Raw genomic sequence first — 19,919 nt, 5'->3', positions numbered from 1 at the left:
CTCGTTATCACAAAAGATTACAAATTTTGCATGCTAATTTGTATAGGCTCAAATCGAGTTTTCTTGGCCTTTTTTTAATTTATTTAATGTTGTTATTTTTTTTATATTATTAAATTAGCGAAGCTATTAAATTCAGTCGAGTTAATGATGTAGAATTTTTTTTGTGTATGTGTTTTCAAGAATGTTTGTATTCACTTGACATCTTTTTTTATGTTAAAAAAATTATGCAAGCCCATGACATCTCGCTTGTCACTTATCTAGTTGTATTCTAAAATAATTGCACACAAGAGATTTACCTTCACAATTAAGCTTATAATCAAAGTGAAAATGCAAACGTTGAATTATTACTGCTGTAACTCACACCCTCCATTTCTAATCTTCTTTTCAATTGTGGGGTTCATTGGGTAGGAAAAATCTCTGCATAAAAAATCTTTCGATTGTAGAAGTCATTGACCTTAAGAGACAACCACCGCATTGTGATTTGGACACGCCCTGTTGAAATATTCTGTGAGGAATTTCATCGAACAGGATTCGAGCATTGCTCAAATACCCACATTTTGCCCACATAACAATGAAAGGCGCCGGTAGGGGACACCAAAGTTGAAAGCCAAATATATTGTTTGTTTTGATTAAGCAATGCTATGCAGAAAGGTTCGGTTTTGAGAGAGATATTTTGAATTGAATAAGAAGGTGACAGAGAGAGCCACGAGTGAGTTCTTAAAAGGGAGAAATTTAAGGGTCTTCCATGGCTAGTTACAGTTAGACGGGCCTCCTATAAAACTGAGATTATAGAATCATTTAATAAAAACTAAGTCTAATCTATCGGTTGAATAGAAAATTATGTCATTTTTATGTCAAGTTGTTGGTCTGAAGTGAACATATCTTCTTTTTTTTACTTAACTCTGTTATATCGATCCATAAACAAGTCTGATAGGATTTTTTTTTTGTGATCTATAGATAACAAATCCACATCCACAGACTAATTGTTCAGAACTATAAAGGCTTTTCTGAGCCACCTACTGACCTACATCACTATATGATGCCAAGTCCCGTGCAATTTTAATTGGTTCGAGAAAATGTTAGGTTTCAAAGAAAATGAAGGAATAGCCTCCTTTTCACCCGCCAATAATCCTACTTGTTTGGGACCTGGCAAAACAAAACGTAAATCGTTCAATTTCTCCTTTTCAAGCCTTTAATGGAAAAGCTTATGCATGTATTGATAGTAATGATGTACTAGAATTCAATACACTCATCAATGAATAAAGTTATTTGATGTTTGGACACTCCCTAATTAAATATTCATCTCAATATTTTTTTTAGCTTAAAAAGTACAAAATCAATAAAAAAAAGTCTTAATATCTACAAATAGTCCTTACCAATAGGATTTACAAATCCTATAATAATATAGTCAATAACTTTAAATGATAATTGTAATAAATAATAAAAAAAACTTTAAATTCATAGAATAAGAGTGTTTATTGTTGTTTTTATGTTATTAATGCTCTAAGAATTAAGATATTTAAGCTTGTAGGATAGAAAAAAATAAATCTTTTACTAGGATAATTCAAGAGATATTTATACTCTTTAAACATTATCGTTTTGGTGGAATGAAGAGACAAAAGAGTTATTTTTACTTGATGATATTAATAAGGAACAAATATATCTTGCATATCATTAATAAGTAATAAATATCCCTTACATATCATGTATGAACATTAATAACATAAAAATATATGTAGGCTATTGGAAGAATTTTTATACAAAATATAGGTATAAGAAAATAATTATTTCTAATATGAATAGATTATGTCAATAATTTTAAGATATAAATTTTATAGTCATAACATGGATCTCTAAGACTAACTAGATCTTGTGTATAACTAAACCTAGAGGAAATAAATATGGCAATTTATTAGACTCCCGACAACTTGGGCAATACTAGTATGCCGGGTTTAGCAAGGCACTCTAAACTGAAAACAGGCCGTGACATATTGAAACTTAAAACAAGTTCATGTGACAACATATTTAAATGTTGGAATCTATTCTCCTTTGGATCCTCAAGTATTTCATTGGCACTCTGTTCTCCTGATCACAGACCTGCACTACATTAATTATTTCTTGGCATAGTTAATATTGACAAATTAATGGACCATCTGTAAATGCTCTCTTAGATACTGCAACTTATTTATTCTGTGTAAGCAGAAAATCCAGCTTGTAAGAGATAGGCATGCCCATATATGCTTGTATTTTGTGAGTGTAACATGAAGCTCTCAGAAACGAGAATGTGCAACACAGGGTTGCCTCCTCACTGCCATCCTTTCTACTTGTCCAGGTACTAATCAAATGATGGAAATTTACCTTCTGGTGAAGCAATAATTTAGCGGTCCCCATGAGTCTGAGGTCCCAGAAGAATGTGCCTGATTCGACGCAGTTCAACTGCAACACTGCTAATTTCCATGCGTTCTCTTGGGAATTCTGCAGAACAAGCCACTCCAACATTGACAATAGCAGCAAGACACTCCATATGATTTCCAATATGGCTCATCCTACGAGAGGCATCGCCGCTCGTTTCCTCAGCTTCTGCTACAAGTACTGGGTCCAACACTTCGGCCACAGAGATTGGCAAAGCCGTTTTAGCAAAGTTATGAAGGTTCAGCCCGTCTTTAAACAAGCCATCCGTAGGTCTCCTTCCGGTAAACACCTCCAATAACAGGATGCCATAGCTGTACACGTCCCCATAAGGCGACACCTCGCTTCCAAGGCCATACTCTGCAGTTCAGATAAAATGGTTGCAAATACTTGTCGTGAAATGGACAGTAAGAAGTCAAATATTTAGTTGAACATTCCAAACTTAATGTAACATAGAAATGGCCAGTAGGTCTTTAGAAGGCAATACATGCTCTAGATATGCATATATAATGCAGAGAAATTGAAGCTTTCAATGTAAATCAAATGAAGTCAGACCAAGATTGTAAACTGAAAGGTAAATAATGGAAGGAAAATTCTAATATTACCCGGGGCTGCGTAGCCAATGGTGCCTTTTAAACCAATGGAGCTTGTCTGATCCAAACCGAGCTGATGGGAAGCTTGTGGGAGGAGCCTTGCTAATCCAAAGTCGCCAACATGAGCAGTCATGTCACCATCAAGAAGGACATTGCTTGGCTTCAGATCGCAATGAACAACGGCAATCTGGCAATGGTTGTGTAAATAATCGAGTGCACTAGCCACGTCAATCGCGATGTTCAGCCGCTGAAGGAGACTCAAATCTCTTCTCTCGTGTGCCTCGTCAGATATTTGAACAGGATGCAACCACTCTTCTAGACTCCCTTTCACCATGAACTCGTACACTAGAGCTTTAAAGTCATTACCTTGAAAATCAATGCCAGAACACGCTGTTAAAACTTTTACAAGATTTCGGTGCCTGATGTTTATCAAGGCTGCGCATTCCGCCATGAAACTCTTGGATGCTCCTTCACGTAGCAGGTTGAATACTTTCACTGCAACAGCTGCTCCATCTGATCTGAGGATTCCCTTATACACAGATCCAAAACTACCCGCACCAATTAAATTAGCAGGGGAGAACCCATTGGTTGCTTGAAGCAGGTCTTCGTAGGCTACTCGCTGAAATGTGCTCTCCCATGGGGAGCCTGAAGCTGGCCTACTTTTCTTCTCTTTCAAGAAAAAGAAAAGCATTGAAGAGACGACCAAGATAATTCCAACAAAGCCACAAGGAATTGCAATTATCAATTTCATCTTGGTAGAAGATTTCAGCTTTCTTGACTTCTTGGATGTGCATCCGGACAGATTCAGCTGAGGCATTCCTCCACAAAGTTTTTTATTTCCCAACAGTGAAAATCCACTCGCCCTAGCAAAGACTCCTTGGACAGGCACCTCACCTTCAAGGTTATTAAATGAAAGATCCAAACTTGTCAGCAACTTAAATTCTGCCAAAAACTTGGGAATCTTTCCACTCAAGTTGTTGTGGGAGAGATTGAGAATTTGAAGGGCCCTCAAGGAACTCAAAGACTCAGGAATGGAGCCCTGGAAAAAGTTGGCCCCCAAATTCAAATACTCCAAACTCACACAACTGCTAAGAATTCCGGGAATTTCACCAGATAACCTGTTTTTGTAAACGTTCAAACCTCCAAGATGTACCAGCTTACCCACTTCCGAGGGAAGGGGACCTGTCAACTGATTTTCAGCCAAGTCTAAATACAGGGACAATGATGAAATTCCAACTACTTCTTTTGGTATAGAACCACTCAAATTGTTTTGATCGAGACGCAATATCAACAAATTTTGGCAATTTCCAAGACTTGACGGGATTCTACCTTGTAAGTTATTTGCAAAGAAATAAACTTCTAGCAAGGAAGTGATATTGCCCAGAGAAGATGGGATGTCTCCTGATATTTTATTTCCATTCATATTAAAAACTCCCAAACGCTGTAATTTTCCAATAGAACTTGGTATAATGCCACTCAATTGATTCAACTCGAAGCCCAAAATTTCCAGGCCGAAGAGGTTACCAATCTCAGTTGGAATGCTTCCACGTAGGTTATTTCCTCCGACTAACAATATTCTGAGCTTTGTTGAGAAGTTGCTTACTATTTCAGGCAGCACCCCTCCAAACTGGTTATCATTTATCGCCAAAACTTCCAAACTGGTAGTGTTTGCAAGGGGATTGAGAAAACCCAGGTCGTCATCCTTGTTATTTCCAAGGTTATTGAAATGAAGTAACAGGTTCCGTAGATTATGCAGGCCAGCTAAAGAAGGCACTTTTCCAGTGAAGCTGTTGTTATGAAGTTGAAGACTAGAAATTTTTGAGGCATTGGATAGGGTAGTTGGAATTAGTCCTCCAAATTGGTTGCTGTGAATCAAAAAGGTTTCAAGGTTTGGAAGAAGTAGGCCTAACTCAGAAGGAAGACTCCCATGAAGTTGGTTAACTGGTACACCGAAACGAACAAGGGATGACAGATTGTATATGGAGGAAGGGATCGTACCACTCAAACTATTAACACCAAATGTAAAGTCTGCTAGTCTTTTTAGCTGCCCAATACTGTCGGGAATGCCTCCTTGCAAATTATTCCGCACTCCACGAATTATCTGAAGTTCAGAGAGATTTCCATATGAAGGTGGAATCTCACCAAACAGATGGTTATGTTGGAAATTAAGTACCTGTAGCTTTGACAGTGACCCAAATTCCGCTGGAAGCTTTCCTGTGAGATTGTTGCTCGCCAATTCAATGCTCAAGAGATTTGTGCAGCGCGAGATGTTGACAGGGATTTCACCACTGAATGTGTTGTTCCCGAGGCTCAACTCCTGGATCCGAAACAAACGCCCTAGCTCCTGTGGAATAAGATAGCTGAAGCTGTTTATTTCCAGGTTAAGTATCCTGAGAAAACTCAAGTTGCCGATGTGGGGAGAGAGGCTGCCTGCCAGCTGGGAAGAGTGCAGGTCAAGCTCTACGACCCTCCGATGCTTCCTTCCACAGATAACTCCTGACCATTCACACAAGTGTAAGGATTCATTCCACGAGCTCAATTTTCCAAGGGGATCACTAATTTGAGTCTTGAAGGCTAACAGGGAGAGTCTATCTGTCTCATTTCCTACAAGTAAACATGAAGCAATAGAGAATTGAATTATTAGCAAGAAAAGTGAGTACGGTTTGTTTGAACTCAAGCCTGGAATCTCCATTTTAGACATGATCATTCAAGTAAACATGAAGATGTAATATATTAGCTTCACGGCAAGTGAGATCCAAATACAAGGCGAGAGGAAAACTCATTAGTGTACTAATGACGTGGGAAAAATGATCATTATTAGCAAGAAAAGTGAATACATTAAGAGTACTAATGATCATTATTAGCAAGAAAAGTGAATCCATTAGAGTACTAATGACGTGGAAAAAATAGGGTAAACTTAACTCTGACATATTTTTTCCTTGACGTGGTCTTCCTTTTATTTGGAAGGCCCCGACTTAACTTTATTTGGAAGGCCCCGACTTAACAAATACAAGATACAAAAGTTTATCCTTTTTTATCCCATGAAATCAAAGCCCATTAAAGTATTGCCTTGACACACAGCAACCGCATAGCAGGTTTTGCAAACGCTCAGTAATTATATATTTCTGTGAGGAATTTAATCGAACCAGATTCGGGCATCGCTAAAAAAAACCAAAGCTTTTGATAAATTGTGCTTCCAGTTGATAGGAATATGCAAGAAGTCTAGGACCAACCTGGTCTCTAAAATAATTGTCCACAAGCATAGTTTTTAAACCCAGTTCAATTTAAGATCTGGGTTTTGACTTGATTATCCGAGTCAATTTTTATTTTTAACAAATCAAAATGATATCATTTTCGTAAAAAATAAAAAATAAAATTCATTAGATTGCAATAGGGTCTTGCTAGATTCACCCGTCGGGTCAACTTGGTCATACCCAATTTTATTTTATTTTAGAGATGTATTAAAATAATATTATTTTTAGTTTTTAAAAAATTATTTTTGATATTAATATATCTAAATAATTTAAAAAATATAAACAAATATTTTTTTAAATTAACACATTTTAAAAATTATTTTTTAATCTAACAGGATTAACAAGACTCGATCGAACATGCATTGCAAGCATAACCATTCAATCGTGTAGTACAATCGTTAAATTTGTTTGCAGATGAAGGTGGTGAATGTGCTCTTAGTTAATCCACATGTCGGGGATGTTGGGGCATATGAGCTTCCCTTGTCATTAAAATTAGAATGGCACTGACACCATGTTGGGCCTCATTGTATTAAATATCACTATCACGTGTCTTCCACTTGGCCCAAAAATTGTGATTTATATTGTTCAACTTTGGATAAGGACTCACGACTCGGTCTCTGTTGGTTTGCGTGGTGCCTTGTATGTATTTAATTTTAATTTTAAATTTTAAAGTGCTAGTTGAACAATATAAATCACAGTTTTGTTTTAAATTTTCTAGAAAAAAATTATAATTTATAATTTTTAAATTTTATTCTTTAAAAGTTATAAAAATTTCAGCAATACCAAATTTAGTTATTTTGTTAATCATTATAGAACATAAAATCAATGCAAATGCATTTTTAAATAGTATCCCCAAACAATTTTACTACTACAGGACTCTAATATCTTGCAACTTGCAACCAAGAAATAATTTCCCTGTACTTTTCAAAAAGTTTAACTCTTCAAAAGAATGGAATCATTAGCAAGAAAAATGAACACGTTATGAGAAAAAACAGGCGTGGTAGCTCCATTTTAGACATGAATATATGGAGAAACATGTGGTTGGCAGTGCTGCGCTATTAATACAGATACAGAGGAAAAGGATGGGTGTGATGCTAAGATTGACTTCAGACAGTGGGTTAGGACCGCAAGGATGAGCAAACGTTTGATGGAGAATTTTGAGCCCAGAAAGCCCTTAGATCTTATCATTATAGGACAAAAGGTCGTTTCAACATTGTTTATATATTTACGAGATGTATGCCCCGTGCTGCCGCGGATTTATAAAATAAATATTTTAATAGTATTATAATTATGAATCAATGCTAGATAAGTAATAGAAACTAAAGATATGATGAAGTTAATATTTCATGATGGGAAAAAAAGTTATGTTGGTGATCAAAACTTAGAGACTAAACAAAATAATTTGTAGCAATCCATAATATTTTGGGAGGAAAGATACATTGTTTTTGCCACATGATTTAGCTTTTCTGTTAATAAAAAGCAAAAAAAAAATACAAAGCTAAATTTTCTACCAACTTAATATTAAAAAAAACAACAAAGATAATTTTGGAAGGAAAAAAACCTATAAGAAAAACGTTGTAGCAATTGAAAATGTTTTATGAGGAAAACTACAGTGCTTTCCCCAATAAAATAAAATAAAAAACCATTTAGATAAATACTATAGCAATCCTTAGTGTTTTGTAAGAAAAACTATAACGCTTTCCCTACATGATTTAACTTTATTGTAATTATAATTCTTAACCAACTTAATATTTTAAAAAAATGAACAAAGATAATTTTGGAAAAAAATAATAAAAAAATCATATGGGAAAACACTGCAATAATTGACAGTGTTTTAAAGAAAAAAATTATAAAGCTAAATTCTTAATTGGCTTACTATTAAAAAAATATTAAATCGACAAAGATAATTTTTAGAAAAAAAATATTAAAAGAAAAAACAAAAAAAGGCAAAAAATCATGTTGGAAACACTGTAGCAATTCACGGTGTTTTGTGATGAAAGTTACAGTGCTTCCCCACATGATTTAACATTATTTATAATGACTTTTAATAGTAATTTTCAAACAATGTTTTGTGAGGAAAGCTACAGTGTTTTCCCCACATGATTAAGCTTTATTACAAAGTTAAATTCTAACCAACTCGATATTAAAAAAAATAAAATCGACGAAGATAATTTTTAAAAAAAATATTACAAAAAAGAAAAACACAAAAGAAACTGAAAAAAAACCATGTAAGGAAAAATTGTATCAATCCATGGTGTTTTTGTGAGGAAAAACTTGTATCTATTTGTAATTGCAATTATTAACCAGCTTAATATTTAAAAAATAAAATTGACAAAGATAATTTTAGAAAAAAAAAATAACAAAACAGAAAAAAGAACCACATGAAAAAAAACACTGTAGCAATCTATAGTAATTTGCGAGGAAAGTTACATTGTTTTCCTCACATATTGTAATTGTAATTTTTAACCAGCTCAATATTAAAAAAAATAATAAAAAAATAATAATTTCGGAGAAAACAAAAACAAAAACAAAGAAAACCATGCGGAGAAACACTGTAACAATCAACAATCTTTTAAAGAAAAAAATTACAAAACTAAATTTTTAATCAACTTAATATAAAAAAATTTAACAAATATAATTTTGAAAAATAAAAAAATAAAATAGAAAAAACTAATTGGAAAAACACCGTAGCAATCCACAGTATTTTAAAGAAAAAAAATTACAAAGCAGAATTTTTAACGCAGTTCAATATTTAAAAAGTAAAATCAATAAAAAAAACATTTTAAAAAGAAAATTAAATGGAAAAAAGGAAAAAAATTGGAAAAAAAAGGAAAGCAATTTTGAAAAAAAAAAGCTGAAAAAAAACAAAAAAAAGAAGAGGGAAAGTTGAAAAAATACAGAAAAAAAAAGAAAAAAAAAAAAGAGGAAAGCATTGTGGATTACTGTTGTAATCCAGAGTGCTTTGTGTGTGGGGGAACAATGATTCCCCCACCATTTAGAGTATTGTATAATATTTATATTTATATTCAACATTGTTTATATAATAATAGTAATGATAATAATAATAATAAAGTTGATTAAAAAATATTTTAATAATATAATAAATATAAATATTATTTAATAAAAAATAACTAACATACACAATGCATCCATCAGCATCAACAAGTAAGTTGAGGCTTTGCACACCAAGGCTTGTAGCCCAGTGATGGCAAGGGCTTCCTTGCCTTTACATCCTGGTTCAAGTCTTAGTGTGTATGTCTGTTATTCCCGCGATGTCTTATTTATCTATTGGGCTTGCAGGATATTTAGTGGGTCCGGAAATTAATCGTGGTGCGCGTAAGCTGATCCAGATACCCTAGATTATCAAAAAAAAGTAAGTTGAGGCTCTGCACTAGAGCCACTCGTTTCCTCAGCTTCTGTTACAAGTACTGTGTCCACAACTTCGGTCCCAGAAGATTGGCAAAGCCGTTTTAGCAAAGTTATGCAGGTTCAGGCCATCTTTAAACAAGCCATCCGTAGGTCTCCCTCCGGTAAACACCTCCAATAATAGGATGCCATAGCTGTACACGTCCCCATAAGGCGACACCTCACTTCCAAGGCCACACTCTGCAGTTCAGATAAAATGGTTGCAAATACTTGTCGTGAAATGGACAGTAAGAAGTCAAATATTTAGTTGAACATTCCGAACTCAATGTAACATAGAAATGGCCAGTAGGTCTTTAGAAGGAAATCCATGCTCTAGATATGCATATATAATGCAGAGAAATTGAAGCTTTCAATGTAAATCAAATGAAGTCAGACCAAGATTGTAAACTGAAAGGTAAATAATGGAAGGATTATTCTAATATTACCCGGGGCTGCATAGCCAACGGTGCCTTTTAAACCAGTGGTGCTTGTCTGATCCAAACAGAGCTGATGGGAAGCTTGTGGGAGGAGCCTTGCTAATCCAAAGTCACCATCAAGAAGGACATTGCTTGGCTTCAGATCGCAATGAACAACGGCAATCTGGCAATGGTTGTGCAAATAATCGAGTGCACTAGCCACGTCAATTGCGATGTTCAGCCGCTGAAGGAGACTCAAATCTCTTCGCCTGCGTGCCTCGTAGATCGAATTTAAAATTAAATTTGTTAATATCTATACCTTATAAATTATGTATTAAATAAAAGAACTATCCAAAAAACAAAAAACACGCATTCAAATTATTTGAACCAATAGCTATTAAATTTGGGTTAAATTATCATTATACTGCTGAGCCTGAGTAAGTTGGGTTGATGTTTTCTTGTAAATTATATTGGAGGAGGGCGAACGCTTACCGGCAGAATCATGGTGGAGAACCACGCAAAAAAAAGGGCGGGTGGACTGAAATGGAAACTTGCACAGAACAAAGGAAACAAATCTAGAAGGCCCATAAGCTACCAAAGCCTGCTCAAACAAACTTCAAATGCCCATTAAATCAAACAGAGCCCATTGTTTAATACTTTGACAAACAGCATAACCTAAAAGTCATTTTAGAGAGTTCTTGGGTTTGAGTTGGAGACAAAAGGTTATATCATTAATAATTTGATTATGTTTAGTATGATTTTTTATAAATTAATTCCAGCTTTTGTTTTAGAACTTTATTTATAGAAAGTCATGGATATTTTTGGTTAGAAACAACTTTTGATTTAGACCAGGAGCTTATTACAAAATTTAATGAAAATCTTGATTTAATCAGAAGTTAAAATTTTTGATCTTTGAATTCTAAATTATACTATATATCTTTTAAAAGTTGATTTGTGTTTCTTTTATGAAATACCATGTAAAGTCATTTTGATTTATTCTTTTCATAATTTATCTGTGAAAATTTTTAAATTACATCTCAAATTAATAGTGGCTTTCCATACATAAGTACATGACAAGTTTATTAGATAGTTTCATCCGCCATGCAAAAATATTTTATTTTGAACATGTGAGATTGTTGTTTTGTTTAACAAATTAAGGTTTGACGGGGGTGATTCACTGGTTAAATTTTGTGGTGACGCTACTTTTATTTGGTCACTGTCATGCTGGGCCTTTAGCCCGTTTCTTACCTCTTTTCTATTCTCTTTTGTGGATGCTGGGCTTTTGTTTATGGGCTTATCAGGTTTCTTTGTTCTGGGCTTCTCAGTTATTTGCTTAGAATTGTCCATTTCAGTTTCCATAATAACAAACGGATGGGTTTCCATTTGAATATGTCGGCCTGGTCTTAAAACAGCATGGCCATTTCAGGATCCGTCTAATCTAGCTAGTTTAAAGCCTACAAAAACAGACACGGTCCAGCCTAATTGCAACAGTTAAGCTTCTCACAATCAAATGTATGATGTTATGAAATTAATGCATTTGTAATGATTTGAGTTTCCACAACTATAGAGGTATCATGCAACTGCAACGTTGTCTTTATTCTTACTGAGTGATTGTGTTTTTATTTGATTTCAACTCGATCTGATGGTCGGATTAAAAATTATATTTAATAACGTAAAACTGATCGAATTGTGATTTTTCATCAAATTTTTAAATTTTTTTAAAAATTTTAAAAATTTTAATCCAAGCTAAAACATCATATTAGAAGATTACATGCAAATTTTTAGAATTTTTTGATAACTTAATTGATAATTATAATTTTTTTTTATAAAACTAATTAAAAAATATTGATAAAGGCTATCCTGTGCCAATACCTTCACATTTGTGGATGGCACATGTGTAGCAGAAGAGAGAACTACCTGAATCTTGGAAACGCTTTCCTGCTCGTATGTTTGTGTTTGCTCAAGGACTTGCACCTGTGTAAGAGAGAACTAGTTGTAATGCAATGGTTGGCAATAAACTCGGTCATTTCATCACCATTTCACTGCAGTTCAAACCGTGTATTAAATTTTGTTTTCTAGCTTCACACTTTTTTTTTTTTATTGTTTTAATTTGTTATTGTTATTAAAATATATATTATTTTAATATATTTCTAAACAAAAAATAACCTCTATAATACTCTTAATAATACTCTCAAACAATCCGTGGCCATCAGTTCATCATCTCATCATTTAAAAAAATTTTTTGATGCAAATGTTAATTAATGTCCATGCCTAAAAATTAGCTGAACATAAAAACAAAAAACAAAATGAAAATAGAGGACACTATTTTATGCATGTTTCCACTCAGTCGTTCAACCTCACAATCATAGCAATAGGCAATTGCGGTCGGATTTAAACTAAATAAAAGCTTATTATATGCTCAAATTCTCCACTCATCATTGCAGCTTGAAATAATTGGCGAATGCGTAGCTGCATCTTTAGGCCCCGACTGGTCCTCTTGTTCGTGTCAAAATAAAAATTTTAAAACTAAATCCTGCGGGGCGAGTGATAATGATGTTAAATTTTAATAAAAAATTTCACGAATTTTTATTTTCTTGAGAAATGGATATTTTCAATTTATTAAAAATATTCATAAACTTTAATTGGTATTAATTTCCCAATTTAATGCAGTTTAGTCCAGTTGGTTTGATTAACTAATTTTTATAAACACGAGCTAAATTTTGACCAAACTGTTTTTACGTGGGACCAATTTGTCAAATTGATAGAAAGACAGGTGATTTTGAGGTTTTTTCAGAAGTGGGTTTCGTGTTTCTTATTTTCTTACCTCGGCATGTTTTCGGCTGGGCTGTTCATACTGCAAGGTTCGGGCCGCATCAGTTATGTGCTCATATTGTTTCAGTATAAGGTTGAAAAACCATTTATTTGATGATGATGATGTCTTGTAATTTTTAAATCCATCTCCTGCTGCTATTGCTAGATGATTAAAACTAAAATGTGGTATCAATCACTAGATATTCCATCCTTCAATTCATCGAAATACTTATATTCGTCTACAAATATGCAGTGAACATACCTGGAAAGACTACCATACCAGCAAGGCACTCTAAACTGAAAGCAAGCAGTGACATATTGAAACTTAAAACAAGTTCCTGTGACAACACGAGGGAAGTCTTATTCCAATTCTTCAACCATTTAGATGTTGGCATCTATTCTACTTTCGATCCTCAAGTATTTCATTGGCACTCTGATCTCCTGATCACAGACCTGCAATACATTAATTATTTCTTGGCATAGTTAATATTGAGAAATTAATGGACCATCTGTAAATGTTCTCTTAGATACTGCAACTTATTTATGCTGTGTAAGCAGAAAATCCAGCTTGTAAGAGATAGCCATGCCCATATATGCTTGTATTTTGTGAGTGTAACATGAAGCTCTCAGAAACGAGAATGTGCAATACAGGGTTGCCTCCTGACTGCCATCCTTTCTACTTGTCCAGGTACTAATCAAATGATGGAAATTTACCTTCTGGTGCAGCAATAATTTAGCGCTTCCCATGAGTCTGAGGTCCCAGAAGAACGTGCCTGATTCGACGCAGTTCAACTGCAACACTGCTAATTTCCATGCGTTCTCTTGGGAATTCTGCAGAACAAGCCACTCCAACCTTGACAATAGCAGCAAGACACTCCATATGATTTCCATTATGGTTCATCCTACGGGAGGCATCGCCGCTCGTTTCCTCAGCTTCTGGTACAAGTACTGGGTCCAACACTTCGGCCACAGAGATTGGCAGAGCCGTTTTAGCAAAGTTATGAAGGTTCAGGCCGTCTTTAAACAAGCCATCCGTAGGTCTCCTTCCGGTAAACACCTCCAATAATAGGATGCCATAGCTGTACACGTCCCCATAAGGCGACACCTCGCTTCCAAGGCCATACTCTGCAGTTCAGATAAAATGGTTGCAAATACTTGTCGTGAAATGGACAGTAAGAAGTCAAATATTTAGTTGAACATTCCAAACTTAATGTGACATAGAAATGGCCAGTAGGTCTTTAGAAGGAAATCCATGCTCTAGATATGCATATATAATGCAGAGAAATTGAAGCTTTCAATGTAAATCAAATGAAGTCAGACCAAGATTGTAAACTGAAAGGTAAATAATGGAAGGATTATTCTAATATTACCCGGGGCTGCATAGCCAACGGTGCCTTTTAAACCAATGGAGCTTGCCTGATCCAAACAGAGCTGATGGGAAGCTTGTGGGAGGAGCCTTGCTAATCCAAAGTCACCAACACGAGCAGTCATGTCACCATCAAGAAGGACATTGCTTGGCTTCAGATCGCAATGAACAACGGCAATCTGGCAATGGTTGTGTAAATAATCGAGCGCACTAGCCACGTCAATCGCGATGTTCAGCCGCTGAAGGAGACTCAAATCTCTTCTCTCGTGTGCCTCGTCAGATATTTGAACAGGATGCAACCACTCTTCTAGACTCCCGTTCACCATGAATTCATAAACTAGAGCTTTAAAATCATTACCTTGAAAATCGATGCCAGAACACGCTGTTAAAACCTTTACAAGATTTCGGTGCCTGATGTTTATCAAGGCTGCGCATTCCGCCATGAAACTCTTGGATGCTCCTTCACGTAGCAGGTTGAATACTTTCACTGCAACAGCTGCTCCATCTGATCTGAGGATTCCCTTATACACAGATCCAAAACTACCCGCACCAATTAAATTAGCAGGGGAGAACCCATTGGTTGCTTGAAGCAGGTCTTCGTAGGCTACTCGCTGAAATGTGCTCTCCCATGGGGAGCCTGAAGCTGGCCTACTTTTCTTCTCTTTCAAGAGAAAGAAAAGCATGTAAGAGACGAGCAAGATAATTCCAACAAAGCCACAAGGAATTGCAATTATCAATTTCATCTTGGTAGAAGATTTCAGCTTTCTTGACTTCTTGGATGTGCATCTGGACAGATTCAGCTGAGGCATTCCTCCACAAAGTTTTTTGTTTCCCAACATTGAAAATCCACTCGCCCTAGCAAAGACTCCTTGGACAGGCACCTCACCTTCAAGGTTATTAAATGAAAGATCCAAACTTGTCAGCAACTTAAATTCTGCCAAAAACTTGGGAATCTTTCCACTCAAGTTGTTGTGGGAGAGATCGAGAATTTGAAGTGCCCTCAAGGAACTCAAAGACTCAGGAATGGACCCTTGGAAAAAGTTGGCCCCCAAATTCAAATACTCCAAACTCACACAACTGCTAAGAATTCCGGGAATTTCACCAGATAACCTGTTTTTGTAAACGTTCAAACCTCCAAGATGTACCAGCTTACCCACTTCCGAGGGAAGGGGACCTGTCAACTGATTTTCAGCCAAGTCTAAATACATGGACAATGATGAAATTCCAACTACTTCTTTTGGTATAGAACCACTCAAATTGTTTTGATCGAGACGCAATATCAACAAATTTTGGCAATTTCCAAGACTTGACGGGATTCTACCTTGTAAGTTATTTGCAAAGAAATAAACTTCTAGCAAGGAAGTGATATTGCCCAGAGAAGATGGGATGTTTCCTGATATTTTATTTCCATTGATATTAAAAACACCCAAACGCTGTAATTTGCCAATAGAACTTGGTATAATGCCAGTCAATTGATTCAACTCCAACCCCAAGGTATCCAGGCCGATGAGTTTTCCAATCTCAGTTGGAATGCTTCCACGTAGGTTATTTTCTCCTATTATCATTATTCTGAGCTTCGTGGAGAAGTTGCAAACTATTGCAGGCAGCACCCCTCCAAAATTGTTGTGATTTATCGCCAAGATTTCCAAACTGGTAGTATTGGCAAGGGGATAGAGAAAGCCCAGGTCATCATCCTCATTGTTTCCAAGGTTATTGAAATTAAGTACCAGTCTCTGTAGATTATGCAGGCCCGCTAAAGAAGGCACTTTTCCACTGAAGCTGTTGTTTCTAAGTTGAAGATCAGAAATTTTCGAGGCATTGGATAGGGTAGATGGAATTAGTCCCCTAAATTGGTTGCTGTGAATGTTAAAGGTATCGAGGTTTGGAAGAGTTAGGCCTAATTCAGGAGGAAGAATCCCATAAAGTTGGTTAAGTGGTGCACTGAAACGAACAAGGGATGACATATTGTATATGGAGGAAGGGATCGTACCACCCAAACCATTAACACCAAATGTAAAGTCTGCTAGTCTTTTTAGTTGCCCAATACTGTCGGGAATACCTCCTTGCAAATTATTCCGCACTCCACGAATTATCTGAAGTTCAGAGAGATTTCCATATGAAGGTGGAATCTCACCAAACAGATGGTTATGTTGGAAATTAAGTGCCTGTAGCTTTGACAGTGACCCAAATTCCGCTGGAAGCTTTCCTGTGAGATTGTTGCTCGCCAATTCAATGCTCAAGAGATTTGTGCAGCGCGAGATGTTGACAGGGATTTCACCACTGAATGTGTTGTTCCCGAGGCTCAACTCCTGGATCCGAAACAAACGCCCTAGCTCCTGTGGAATAAGATAGCTGAAGCTGTTTATTTCCAGGTTAAGTATCCTGAGAAAACTCAAGTTGCCGATGTGGGGAGAGAGGCTGCCTGCCAGCTGGGAAGAGTGCAGGTCAAGCTCTACGACCCTCCGATGCTTCCTTCCACAGATAACTCCTGACCATTCACACAAGTGTAAGGATTCATTCCACGAGCTCAATTTTCCAAGGGGATCACTAATCTGAGTCTTGAAGGCTAACAGGGAGAGTCTATCTGTCTCATTTCCTACAAGTAAACATGAAGCAATAGAGAATTGAATTATTAGCAAGAAAAGTGAGTACGGTTTGTTTGAACTCAAGCCTGGAATCTCCATTTTAGACATGATCATTCGAATAGCTTCAATCTTGAAGATGTGATATATTAGCTTCATGGAAAATGAAACCAAAATACAATGCGTGAGGAAAATTCAAGCCTCAAATATCAGAATACATTAGAGTACTAATGACGTGGGGAAAATTGACTAAACTTAACTCTTGACATAATTTTTTCATGACTTGGTCTTCCTTTTATTTGGAAGGTTCCGACTTGAACAAATACAAGATACAAAAATTTATCCTTTTCTATCCCATGGAAATCAAAGGCCATTAAAGTATTGCCTTGACACACAGCAACTGCAATGCAGTTTTTGCAAATGCTCAGTAATTATATATTTCTGTGAGGAATTTCATCCGCATTCGGGCATCACTGAAAAACCCAGCTTTTGCTTTATTGTGCTTTCAGTTGTAAAAAATAAGTTTTAAAAAATAAAAAAACATTATTTAACGTAGTTCGACAAATCGTCTATATCTGAATCGGCAGCGACGCAGTTTCGGGCTACCAATTTCTGAATTGGCAGCGACACAGTTTGAGGCTGCCGATTTCTGAATCGGCAGCGACATAAAAAATAAATGATAATAATAATAAAATAAAAGGTTTTAATGTGGGACCCACCTATCCTAGGGGGGAGAAGAGAAATGAAAATCAGCTCAAGGATAACCCAAAAGGAGGGTTAGGACAGTCTTGTCCAACATCCAAACACCCCCTGTTTTGCTTTTAAGAGGGGTATAAATGCAGCAAGGAGAGAGAGAGGGAGACACCCTCCCCAAAAACGTGTTGGTCCCCTTCCCTCTCCCCAAAGTGAGTTTCATGCTCTTGTCCCCTTCCTTTTCCCCCAAAATGAGATGCTTGTCCCCTTCCCTCTTTCCCTCTCCAAGGAAAGAGCTTAACCAAACCCCAGCTGCGAGTGCCTCCTTAGACGTGAGAGAAAGGAGGGAGAGCTTGACAGGAGGCTGGATAGCTGCAAACATGAAGGGAGGAGAGGCCTAAAATCGGTGGGGAACTAACGAGAGGAGGTGAAAAACTGAAAGAGAGGAAGAGGAAGAAACAATCAGGAGCAGAAGGGGAGAAATGTTGTCAAACCCCTCCCAAAAATACTAAATCCGTGAGGTATGAACCATGTCTTTCTCCACCTGTTCTTAAGGTCTTGAAATCGAAAGGGAGAAGAATAAAAATTTGGATGCATGGCCTAGGAACTTTACTCCAACTGCTATGGAAAAGAACTAAGCTACAAGGAGGGACAAAACGGGGCTGGATGGGGGACCTGATTTCAAAATAATTAACAAAAGATTATATGCTGAAATTGATGGGTTCAATGTGTGTATGCTGCTGGAATTTATTGAAAGATTATATGCTGAAATTGATGGGTTCAATGTGTGTATGCTGCTGGAATTTATTGAAAAATTATATGTTGAAATTGATGGTTTCAATGTGTGTGTTCTGCTGGAACTTAGTGACAATTTATGTACTGGAGTTATTGCAACGTGTGGTGTGTGGTGTGTGGTGTGTGTGTGTTCATGCCAAAATATGGGTTGGGCAGCGAATCTGTGATTCGCTGTTGAAATTGAGTTTTCTACAGCGAATTAGTTTTCGTTGCCGAAATGTGTCTTCTGCAGCGAATTTGTGATTCACTGCCGAAGTGGAGTTGGTTGCAGTGAATTTGTGATTCGTTGCTGAAATTTGTATTCTACCGTGAATCTGTGATTCGCTGTCGAAATTGGTGTTCTACCGCGAATCTGTGATTCGCTGCCGAAATTGGTGTTCTGCTGCGAATCTGTGATTCGCTACCGAAATGGAGTTGGCTGCAGCGAATTTGTGATTCGCTGCTGAAATTTGCGTTCTTCCATGAATCTATGATTCGCTGCCGAAACTGGTGTTCTGCCGCGAATTTGTGATTCGCTGCCGAAGTGGAGTTGGCTGCAGTGAATTTATGATTCGCTGCTGAAATTTGTGTTCTGCAGCGAATTTGTGATTCGCTGTCGAAATTTGTGTTTCTGCTACGAATTTGTGCTTCGCTGCCGAAGTGGAGCTGGCTCCAGTGAATTTGTGATTCGCTGCCGAAATTGTGTGCTGCATCGAAATTGAGATTCGTTGTCGAAATTGAGTTGTTTGCAGTGAATTAACATTCGCTGCTGAAATTTGTGTTCTGCAGCGAAATTGTGATTCGCTGTCGAAGTTGAGTATGCTGCAGCGAAATTGTGATTCGCTGCTGAAATTTGTATTCTGCAGCGAAATTGTGATTCGCTGCCGAAGTTGAGTATGCTGCAGCGAAATTTTGATTCGTTGCTGAAATTTGTATTCTGCAGCGAAATTGTGATTCGCTGCCGAAGTTGAGTATGTTGCAGCGAAATTGTGATTCGCTGCCGCAGTGGCAGCCCGCAGCGAACCAGTTTTCGCTGCCGAGTTGGGTAGCCTGTAGCGAGCCAGTTTTCGCTGCCGATTTCTACAAGGCAGAAATGACTTAAATTCTAGTAACAATCTCATAGTATGATGGTGTAAAATGTGGAACACTTGAATGTGAACATATGAACTCTTGAAATAAGTGTGGGATGAATGTGAATCGAAGATACAAATTAATTGATTGTGGTCTTTGGTGTCTTAAGTGTTATGGCCGAAATCGGACCATTGCCAGGACAAGGACAGACTACAAGTGGAGCAGGTAGGTGGTTTCCACCTTTTTCCCATTTTGATGTTTATGTTTTGAAATGATTAACTTGTGATGATATTTTATGAAATCCCTGTTGTAAGAGGAAACGACAAAGAAGAGTTTGATTAAATTCTTGATGATTGTCGAAACGACTATGAAATGTCGAACAAGTTCTTGATGAATGTTGAAACAATGGTGAAAATGTTAGAGTTCTAAACTAACCCATTTGAGATGAACATCTTATTGAATTGTGATGAATACCAAACTTAATGTGATGTTGGGGCTGTTATGAATTTGGGCTACGAATGAATGGTAGTATGTGTTGTACGAAG

At 36.6% G+C, this 19,919-nt stretch overlaps 2 protein-coding genes across 3 annotated transcripts; both read right to left on the bottom strand.

Annotated features, from left to right (window-relative positions):
- Nucleotides 1-868: 868 nt before the first annotated feature.
- On the bottom strand, nucleotides 869-5,766 carry LOC118060263 (LRR receptor-like serine/threonine-protein kinase EFR). Its single transcript, XM_035073450.2, has 3 exons — nucleotides 3,015-5,766; nucleotides 2,359-2,769; nucleotides 869-1,146 (listed from the first exon to the last, which is right to left on the bottom strand). Exons 1-2 carry the CDS (start codon nucleotides 5,707-5,709, stop codon nucleotides 2,378-2,380), a joined length of 3,087 nt encoding a protein of 1,028 aa, XP_034929341.1. The 5' UTR covers nucleotides 5,710-5,766; the 3' UTR covers nucleotides 869-1,146; nucleotides 2,359-2,377.
- A 6,141-nt stretch (nucleotides 5,767-11,907) lies between these two features.
- Nucleotides 11,908-17,073, bottom strand: LOC118060265 (LRR receptor-like serine/threonine-protein kinase EFR). Of its 2 annotated transcripts, XR_012170496.1 has the most exons (4): nucleotides 14,259-17,073; nucleotides 13,603-14,013; nucleotides 13,151-13,341; nucleotides 11,908-12,051 (listed from the first exon to the last, which is right to left on the bottom strand). XR_012170496.1 is itself a non-coding variant. In XM_035073451.2 (3 exons), exons 1-2 carry the CDS (start codon nucleotides 16,993-16,995, stop codon nucleotides 13,622-13,624), a joined length of 3,129 nt encoding a protein of 1,042 aa, XP_034929342.1. In that variant the 5' UTR covers nucleotides 16,996-17,073; the 3' UTR covers nucleotides 13,059-13,341; nucleotides 13,603-13,621. The 2 variants fall into 2 exon arrangements, 1 of the variants encoding a protein (XP_034929342.1); XM_035073451.2 differs by lacking the exon at nucleotides 11,908-12,051 and having other exon boundaries at nucleotides 13,059-13,341.
- Between the last annotated feature and the right edge of the window lie 2,846 nt (nucleotides 17,074-19,919).

The sequence above is a fragment of the Populus alba genome, chromosome 8, assembly GCF_005239225.2.
Source record: "Populus alba chromosome 8, ASM523922v2, whole genome shotgun sequence".
Taxonomy (NCBI): domain Eukaryota; kingdom Viridiplantae; phylum Streptophyta; class Magnoliopsida; order Malpighiales; family Salicaceae; genus Populus; species Populus alba.
This window is presented reverse-complemented; position numbering and strand designations above follow the sequence as displayed.